The 10,849-nt window shown below is 35.9% G+C and overlaps 1 protein-coding gene across 2 annotated transcripts in view; it reads right to left on the reverse strand.

The window, feature by feature from the left end:
• Window positions 1-9,452, reverse strand: part of LOC110028158 (ubiquitin domain-containing protein DSK2b-like) — a 45,163-nt gene extending 35,711 nt beyond the window's left edge. Inside the window, exon 1 of one of the 2 annotated variants that reach the window (XM_020729898.1) lies at window positions 8,962-9,452. In XM_020729898.1, coding sequence (XP_020585557.1) covers window positions 8,962-9,199 — 238 coding nt within the window. In that variant the 5' untranslated portion in view covers window positions 9,200-9,452. The remainder of the gene's footprint in view (window positions 1-8,961) is intronic. The other variant, XM_020729899.1, reaches the window with a different exon arrangement.
• Window positions 9,453-10,849: the final 1,397 nt, after the last annotated feature.

Here is a 10,849-nt window from a genome sequence, read left to right on the forward strand (position 1 = left end):
TTTAAAGTATGACACATCAACTTAATTCCTCTATAATTTGCACACTCTTGTGCATCCCCTTTATTCTTAAAAATAGAATCAAAATACTCTTCCTCCACTCCTCAGGCATCTTTTTAGTTTTTAAAATAATATTAAAGAGTTTAGTAAGCCATGAAACTCCCAAATCTCCTAAATATTTTCACACTTCAATTTGGATATCATCAGGTCCTACAGAATTTCCATCCTTTGTTTTCTTTAAAGCCTCCTCAACTTATTTTTTACTAATGCAACGGTAAGAATGAAACGTTTTATTATTATATACGATATTAAGATCACTCAGGTCGATTGTATTTTCATAAACTTCATTGAAAAGTTTGTTAAAATAACTCACCCACCTATGTTGAATATCTTTTTTTTAAGAAAACTAATTTTTTATTTTCATATTTAATACATTTTACTTGAGTTAAATCTTTACTTTTCTTTTCTCTTTGTTTGGCTAATTTATACATATATTTTTCACCATCCTTAGTATCTAATATATTACAAAAATCATTAAAAGTAAAATTTTTAGCATCACAGATTGTTCTTTTAGACTCTCTATCAACCGTTTGATATTTTTCTCAGTTCTCGAAGCTTTTACATTTAAACCAATTTTTATAACATAGCTTATTATATTTTATCTTTTCTTACACATTATTATTCTACCACCAACTATTTTTATTTAGAAAAATTTTTTCTTTTGATTCTCCAAGCACATATTTTACTACTTGTTTAATAGTGTTTGCTATTTTATCCCGCATAACATTTTCTTCTTCATGAACATCCCAAATTTTGAAATTTTGAATCACTCATAAAAATAATTTTATTTGTTTTTTTTTTGTTTCACATCTAATTCTACGATGACGAGTCCTAGTATTTTTTATTTTACAATTTTTTAATCTTAAAATCTAAAACTAATAAATGATGTTAGGTACTTAAATTTTCACTTGGAATGATCTTACAATCTTTACAATCACGACGATCTCTTCTTCTCATAAGAAAATAATCAATTGTGTTTTATTAGATCCACTCTTATGAGTAATAAGATGTTCATCCCTTTTCTTAAATAAAGTATTAGTAAATTATTAATAACAAAATCATACGCTAAAGCAAAATTTTAAATAACTCTACTTTCTTCATTAGTTACTCCAAAACTATAGCCATCATGAGCATTTTTAAAGTCTTCTACCACTCTACCGACATGTCTATTTAAATCTCCACCAATAAAAATTCTTTCTTCAATAAGTATCATTTGTATTAAGTCTTCCAAGTCATTCAAAAATTTATCTTCAGACCCTTGTATCTAAACCTACTTGAGGAGCATAAACACTTATAATATTAAAAATCTTAGTATCAATGATAATCATCAATGATAATCTTAAGGCAATGATAATCTTAAGGGCTATAATTTTATCTCTAACTCTATTAATTTTTACAACATTATCTTTCAAACTCTTATCTATAATTACACCACCATTTATAATGCGACTCTTATTAGAATATCAAAGTTTAAAACTTAAATTATCAATCTCTTTAGCATTTTCTCCAACTCATTTAGTTTTTTGAATAAATCATAATATCAACTAATTTCATTAATTTATCATTGAGAGTACATATATTCCAAGATCTTATCCTAATATTATTTTCATTAATTTCATTGACTAACTTCTTTACCCGCATTCGTCCATAACGTGAGAACCCTTGTTTATTTGACACTACACCCGGGCGCCATTGTAGCGGCCCTTGCACACTTTTCACTGTATTCAGGCTATACAGCGCGTCGCTTCCAGGGGACGCACTAGCACTTACACAATGATCAAAAAGATTCATGTCATGATTTTTTTTCGACAAGTTTTACGTTGACTGTCGACCACCTAATGCAACCCTCCACTTTTCACATCCAGGTTTGGGACCGACAATGACAGTATTATAACTTACTCATAACATATCCTAAAGTTATGTGAAGTGGCCCATTCATATGGGGAGATACTTAATAAATATATTGGTCGTTGCTTTTCATGTTCTATATAGTCCTTAATTTTTTGATGATATACTTTATTGAACCTTGTAATGCGAACTTGATAGAATCATATATATATATATATAAATGTTGATATTAGGATTATTAGAATTTATTTTTAGTTATTTCCCTTTTATGGAAATTTCCTAGTTTATTATTTCCTTGTTTATATATTTCTTATTTTATGGCTTTCCTATTTTATAACTCTTTTATCATGAATTTATACACATTTTAAATCAATAAAATTATCCTATTGAATTCCAACATAGTGACAAAGCCAAAGATCTAACCCCAGCTGGCTCCGGAACATCACCATATTCGTTGACACAGCTTGCACCTTCCCCTGCAAGTTTCAGCCCTGACTTTCTTGCAGGCTTTTCGTCATCGATTTTTTGAAGGTTGTTGTCGCTGATCCCTCTGGCAGGTGTTTCCAGCCGACAAACCTCCCTCCAGCCGGCCCAATCTCCCTCCAAGACCATTGGAGCACCTTCGTGTAGCAAGATCTATCCCCTGCAGAACCACCCGCCACCGGCTCTCCTTCTTGCAGCCAGAATCTTTCTGTCTCGGCATCCAAACCTTACCTTTGACTAAGTCGGAATCATGGCGGACTCCACCACCGAGCCTCCTTTTGATGGTATAGTTGAGTCTAACAAAGGATCGACATTGACCTCAATCACTTCACAAACCAGAGGACCTAGGAATTACATGAACTTCTTGATCATCACCCATAAACTTACCAACTCTAATTTCCTCCAATGATCCAAAGCTTTGTAATTGCTTGTCAAAGGATACAAGGAATTTGGTCATCTCACATGTATGATTTGTATACCTCCAAAGACTGACTCGGCGTGTGCAACGTGGGAAGTGGAGAATTTCATAGTCATGTCGTGGCTGATTAATTCCACGAAGACTTTGATCGGTCGTTTGTACCTGTTTCTTCCATCTGCAAGTTTCCTTTAGACTGAATTTCGTGATACTCACTCTGACGTAGGGATTTTTGAAAAACTTTATGAGGTTTCTAAAAACATCTGCGAGAAAAAACAGGGATGAACCGTGACACAGTACTAAAATAACTTGGTTGTTTATGGATGAAATGTGATATCTACTATGACTACACTTAGGACTCTCTAGCTGATCTTTCCCTCTTCTAGAAAATTGTGAAAAAAGATCGTGTGTTTCAATTCCAGACCGGCCTAAACAAGAATCTCGACGAAGTCCGGAGCCGTATTCTTAGCCGAGATCCCCTTCTTCAACTTGAGCAACATTCATCGAGTTAGCCGCAAAGAGCCAGAGACTTATCATGCTCAGCAGCTCCGCTCCTTCAGCCAAACCTTCGGCTTTGGTCTCCAATTGTGCTTAACACTCTTCCACGCCATCATGGGTCAATCACTCCACATGTAATTTATGTTACAAACCCTACCAAACCCATGACAAGTATTTGGAAGCTCCACGGGAAACTGGAGAATAAACCTTCAGCAAAATCATCCATTGTTAAGGATCTCGCTACGACCTCAGAATCCATGACGGTACAGCCGACTCCCACTCATAACATCCCTGCATCACCAAACTCCATTAAGAGTTAGATGAAACACTTAATTAAGCTAGTTAAATCTAGTCAGTTCTCTTTCGGCCTGTCAACCTCCCATAACGGTCAAGGTAACATTCATATGACACTCACTATTTTTGTTTCTTCTAGTCCATGAAATATTGATTCGGGTGTCACAGCCCATATGATCGGATGTTCTCAAGTCTTCTCGATATATTATTCACGCTCCGAGAAAGATATTATTAAAATTGTTTACGACTCCTGTAATTCCATTGTAAGTAAAAGATATGTTGTTATAACAGTCGAGTTTACGCTGGAATCTATGTTACACGTACCTCTTGTCAGTAATTTGACATATGACATTGATTGTATTGCTCATTTTTCTCCTGATGTTTGTGTCTTTCAAGCTCGTCTTTCGGGGAGGGTTAGAACTACTAAGTGAGTAGTCGAGCTCTACTTAAAAGGGAAGAACATTGATGACAAGGACATTCCATCCACCAATAGTAGTTTTTCTCTGTCCACTAAATGTTCTACTATGTTTTTACATTGTCATTTGGGTCATCGCAATTTTCAATATTTAAAACAGTTGTATCCTTTGAGGTTTACTAATAAAAACTATATAGGTTCCAATGTGATTTTTTTCAATTAGCAAAACATCATCATATACCATATGCAATCCCTCTTACACTCATTCTACTCCTTTTTCACTAATTCATAGTGATTTATGGGGACCTCACGAACTTCAAGCTACACCAATAAATGGTGGTTCCTTATCTTGATTCATAACCACACTCGGATGACTTGAGTCTATATCTTAAAAGACAAATCTGAAGTTGTCTTCATCTTAAAAAATTTGTACTCCTTCATTTTTACTCAATTCAAAACATTAACTCAAGGCCTTCATACCTACAACGAACGTGAAATTTTTAACTTTATTGGGAGAATTTTTAGTCAGGACATTCTCCGTCATAGCTCCTGTACGAACACTCAACAAAAAAGAATTGTTGAACCAAAAAACCGACATCTTCTTTAAATTGCTCATTCCAATGTTTCAATCTAATGTCCTGAAATGATTCTGTACTTACCGCTACATATCTCATCAATAGAGTCCCCACAAAAATAACATGTTAGTCGTCTTAATGTCTTATTTTCCTACCAATCGGTTTGTATCAACTTCAGACCCCAAAATATTTGGGTGCGCGACCTTTGTTGGAAACACTGCTCCCACTAGTAGTAAACTTTTGATTCTCGTTCAATCAAAATGTGTCTTCCTCGGGTGTCTTCCTCGGATATTCTGCCACTCAAAAAAGTTATCGATGTCTTGATCCTATCATAAATGAACTCTATGTGAGTGTCGATGTCTCATCCTTCGAAAGTGTTTTCTACTTCCCTAACACTATCCCACGTGAGGGGGAGCTAGATTTTTTGACACTTCCTTTTCCGACTCTGGTGGATATTCCGTCTGCACCTCCAGCCACTCTTTATGAGGAACCCTCAGTCGCACTGAATCCGCCAACACCAGACCAACATCTCCTCCATCCATTCTTCGCATTTATACTCGGCGCATCAAACCTTCGGTTGAGACTCATCCCAATTCTCCTACTCTTGAGCCAGTTGTCTCTTTACAGGTCTTGGAATCCGCTCTGATTAACATACGCGGAACTAAAATCTCTCAACTTGCGAGGATTACTCCTGCTCTGAATGAGGTGAATTCTACCATTGAGGTACGCAATCAGACATATTCTCTTTAGTCTATGGCCAAATACGTCTCATTTCACAGCTTATCGCAAACCTACAAAGCATTTTCCACTTCATTCCATCAACTATTGTGGCAACATTGACGTGCCTTTCCAAAAAGGTTGCAGTAATGGATGAGATGAATATCCTTCGGCGAAACCATAAATGGGATGTTGTTGATCTTCATCGGGAAAAAAAACAGTGGGTTGTCGGTGAATTTTCAAACTTAACTCCGATGAATGCAACAAAGCGTGGTTGGTCATCAAAGGCTACTCACAAATCTATGGAGTTGACTATGCGAAGCATTGGCTTTGGTTGCTAATTGAACACCATTCAGGTTCTATTATCTCTTGCAGTGAATCTGTGGATTGAATGTTACTCCAATTGGATGTCAATAATATTTTTCTCAGCGACGATCTCACAGAGGAGGTGTATATGTCTCTCCCTCCGGGCTTTGACTCTACTTCTTCCTGTGGACAAGTGTGTCGATTGCGAAAGCCCCGTTAGGGTCTGAAGCAATCCCCTCGAGCCTAGTTCGGCAAGTTCATGCAAGTAGTAGCGGGTCGTAGGTTCCCTCAGGCCTAATCTGATCACACTCTTTTCTTTCGGCATCCCTCTCAGTTGTCATATTGTCATCCTCATAGTCTTTGTCAAAGATATTGTGCTCACAGATAATGATCTACCCGCCTTGGATTCTCTTAAAGAACTTAGAGTCTCTCTGATATTCTTAGGCATGGAATTTGCTCGATCCTTTCGGGGCATTTATCCTTCCTGGCACAAATATGTGATGGACCTATTAACAGAGATCAGTCTTCTCCTTTGCAAACCAGTTGTTGTTCCGATGGATCCCAGTGAGAAATTGGCAGATGTTACCAATGTCGTTCTGGTGAACAAGTCACACTACCAACGCCTTGTGAGTAAACTTATTTACCTCGCCCATAGGCGTCCCGACATTTGTCACAGTGTTGGTATTGTAAGTCAGTTCATATATGATCCCTATGAGTACTATCTCACTGTTGTAAATCGGATCCTCCACTATTTAAAAGATACACCGGGCTAATATTTGTTGTTATTTCGCCACACCTCTTGCTTTATTATAGTTTATGTGGAAACTAATTGGGCCAGGTTCGTCCATGATCAGCGATCTACCTCAGGTTGTTACTCCTTCATCTGAGAAAACCTTGTCACTTAGAGAAACAAAAAAGTCAGTGGCTGCCCATAACAGTGTTGAAGTTGAGTTTCGTTCCATATCCTTCGAAATATGTGAAGTTTTCTAGTTGTGCATCATGCTTCGCGAGTTACATATATCGGTCTCTGTTTCTCTACAGCTATTTTGTGATAATAAATAAGTCATTAGCATTACTCATAATTAAGTCCATCATGATTGCACCAAGAATGTGGAGATTGACCATCCCTTCATCAAGAAGCTTGATTCTGGGGAGATTTGTATTCCATTTGTCTTATCCAGTGGTCAACTAGCAGATATCCTGACAAAGAATCCTAGATCGTTATTTGACGACTTCAAATCCAAGTTGAACATGATTGACATCTATGCTTCAACTTGAGGAGAGTAATAGAATTATTAGAATTTATTTATTAGCATTTAGTTATTTCATTTCCTTTCCGAATATTTCTTTTATGTATTTCCTTGTTAATCTATTTCCTAGTTTATGTATATCCTATTTTGTCTTTTCTATTTTGTAACTCTTGTATCATGTACCCTTTTGATATCAATAAAATTATCCTATTGAATTCTAACAGTGAAAGTGAGACCATTTTTTTTAAACCAAGGCTAATATTATAGATATCATAAATCCAAGAATGGAATAAAGCTAGAAGTAAAATTCCATTGAGCAAACCTCTTCAAGAATGCAATTTTAGCAATAAAAATCTTGTCCATATTAAAATATTGTTAAACTTAAGTGAATTATTTCTTATTAACTCTAAAAACTAGTACAATAGTTCATAGTCCCAAAAATACTAAAGCTTGATCATCAAATTCTTGATAAAATAATTTCAATTGAAATATATGGAATTTCATTAAATAAACACATAATATTTCCAAGACTTTTACATGCTCTCTTCCATATCTCATATTTTTCTCCACATGAGTTGCATGGACTAGTTTTTGAGAATCCATTTGCTTCCTGGACAAGGCAAGAGTTATTAATAGAAACACCACTTACCTATCTCACATATTAATAGAAACGCCACTTACCTACGCACTCTTATCTTCTTTGAATGTCTCATTGTAAAGATTTCATTTTCATCCATTATCACATTTTGATTTTACTTGTTTCAAATCACCCTCCTCTCTCGTTTTCACCACCAAAGACGTCAACTATAACTTCTAACATCTTATGTCGAGAAGAGGCAGTGATAAACTTCAAGGCATCTCATCCTCCACTAGTGATAGGAAATCATAATAATCATCAATTATGAGTTTTCAATTAGTTGCCTGAACGACTATTTATCATCACCTATGATAATCCATACATGATAAAATTATACACTATATTGGTTCTAGTCCATCATCTCAGTAAATATCCCTTGAGACATTTAGAGCTTGAAAAAGCATGTGGTCTAAAGCTTGGCAAACAAAACAAGGTGGGGGCCAATCATTTAAGGTGGAGGATCTTGTGTAAACCTTGAAAATGTTAGTAGAAAATAAAAAGATGTCCAGCTCCAAACAACTAATAATGTCAAGGATCAAACATAACCATTGTTTCTTATAAAAGAAAGTTCTTCCAATGATCCTCACTGGTGAGTGCAACATTCATATAAATAGTTCTATCCAAAAAGACTGACAATCATCAACCTTTAAACGGAGACACATCAACCAATGGGCTAAAATAATCCTACAAGATAGTGCTTGAGCACAATGTGACAATAAGAATTCGAGCATTCAGTATACATGTTTAATTTTTCAATCCGATCATTTAAGTTTTATATTGTGCTTCTATTTTTTAACTTGCTACTACTATAATCTTTAGGACTAAAGTGCTACCAAAAACATTGTCACAATTATCATTGTAAAATCCACTCTAAGGTCACAAGAATAAAAGCACTTGTTTGGGTGTGGTGCAGTCTGAGCACTGGCAAGCCAAAACCATTTCTATTTTATAAGCTTCTATTTTTCCGCATAACATCACTACATCATGATCCACCCACATTTACCAAGTTAATGAGGAGCTACAAGGAAATATAATCAAAAAAGGAAAAATAAGCATGCAATTAAACAAAAAATTTTGATCAATTACAAAAGCATGCCTATAAAAAACGAACAAGGTGGGAAACGCATAAACAAAAGTAGGATACGTAAGTGCATAACAAAAAGAGCACACTGAGCTAATCATGAACAGCTTTACACGAAAAAGAAATAATCATCAGACGCTGCTTCCTTCTAGCATGTCATTATACATCAAGAGTCCACTCCAAACCCCACCATCGAAACTTTTAAATCCAAGGCAGCGAATCGTATTTATTCTGCTAAGATTCCTGAACAATCCGCATCATTCTAACAACCAATCATAACATTCCAAAATAAAACCCGAAAATCATATACAAAAACAGGTTTCTAATCACGACAGGGAACAAATTAATTATAACGAGAAAATAATAACAGAATAAGTTGGAGCACCATAGCTCTCTAAAGTCTGCTCATCCTTCAAGATCCGTCCTTTGTAGATCAACCTCTGCTGCTGCGTCGGCACATCGGACTTCTCAGCGAGGAGGGCCTTGAAGGCGCTAACGGTGGTGTTGAGCGCAACCTGGACGGAGAACTTGGATCCGTTGGTGCAGCGGACGTGGACTGTAGCGAGAAGGGACTCACCGACGCTAGCGGCGTTCGAGTCGCCCGATTCCCCTTCGATGCCCATGAAGTGGGTGAAGATTGGGGCCCTCGAACTTAGGAACTAAGAAAACGGGGCCTCAATCCGAGAGATTCGATTGAGAAACTTAAAGCAACACGGCCAGCCAACGAGAGAAATATGCTGTGCTTTCCCTTTCCGGATTGAGCTCAAGGGCAAAGGATGATGAGATGATCGGAGACGAGGAGAGGCACTCCAGAGGCGAAGCTTGGGTTCCGGTGCTTTCTAAACCGTGAACATGATAAAATAAGTTTTATGGACTGTTAAAAAGTTATTCCGACGGCGAAGTTTGTGTTCCGGTGCTCTTACCCGGCTTGCTCTTTCGCTACTACTTGTTTTGTAAGAAAATAAATAAATTAATATAGTATATTGAAAATATATTATATTAGAAACTATTCTTTAGTTACTTATGAAAATATAACATAATCTAATTAAAAGATTATTTTTGTGTATTATTTGAAGTTAGATGAGATCAATGTAAAGTCTCGACAAAGTTGGTTGGTAGTGGCTCGTGCTCGCAGCTGGTTAGTTGCATCTGTGGAGAGAGGTGACACGTAGTGGCTGATGGCCAGTGGTGGCCAATGACTATTTGAGAGGTGGTTTGCAATGGCTGTAAGCAATGACTAATGATGGTAGCAATAGGGTGTAGATGGTTATGGGTGGCGGCAAAGGCTATAGCTTGCAAATTTGAGATTCAGTTAGATTGGCCGAGCTAAGAATATGCCACAAATGAATTATAAAGTGAGTTAGAATTCCTTAAAATTTAATTATTACTTATTTATCAAACATTAAAATATTTGAAGTAGAAAATCTCCATATTTTAAATGTTTTTACACCCATTTTATACAGAAAAGAAATGATCCCTAGCTAATGAATTTAACTTAATTTGGTAATTAAAAAAATTTGTCTCTCATAATGCACACTTTTAAAATAATGTTTCTTACATAAAAATTTAGAAATATTTTGAAATTAATTTTTTGGTTGAAAATCAGCTTAATGCAAGTAATAAAGTCAAAATTAATGCTGCTATCTTAAACCATATTTGAACTATGTTTGATTTTAACTTTATCTAGTTCAAGCTTTATTTGCCTAATTTGTACCACTAATCTTCTAGTGATTGATTCATGTTGTGTTTGGGGTGGCTAAGTATATTTGGATAATTTCGTGTGTTGCGATTGTTTTTTATGAAAAAGACTTATGCCAACACCCACAACCAGCAAGTAAGAGAGACCGCCAAACCACATCACAAAACTAAAGAAAACAAAAAACTTACCAACAATTATGCAAATCCACAACTATCAATCGTATCACTCTATCTTTGATGCTTTACAAGTAAAGTCATTGCCACAATCAAAACCACAACCATAACCACAACACAGATGAAAACTGAGAAGCCCCAAGGCACAACTACTGTAGCGAAAAAAGAAGCATTAAACCACCACCAAAGAAGACAACCAAGAAGCCTCAAGTCACAACCAATGTAGTTAAACGAGAAGCAATAATCAAACACCACATAGGACAACCGAGATAGCCTAATTGCATAATCACATAAGTATAACAAGAAACAAAAAATTACCACCATAGAGGAAAATCGAGATGCCCTAATTGCACTCAATTCTTTAAAATCGAATAATTCATATATATATATATATATATATA

The sequence above is a fragment of the Phalaenopsis equestris genome, unplaced genomic scaffold (genome assembly GCF_001263595.1).
Source record: "Phalaenopsis equestris unplaced genomic scaffold, ASM126359v1 Scaffold000496, whole genome shotgun sequence".
NCBI lineage: Eukaryota > Viridiplantae > Streptophyta > Magnoliopsida > Asparagales > Orchidaceae > Phalaenopsis > Phalaenopsis equestris.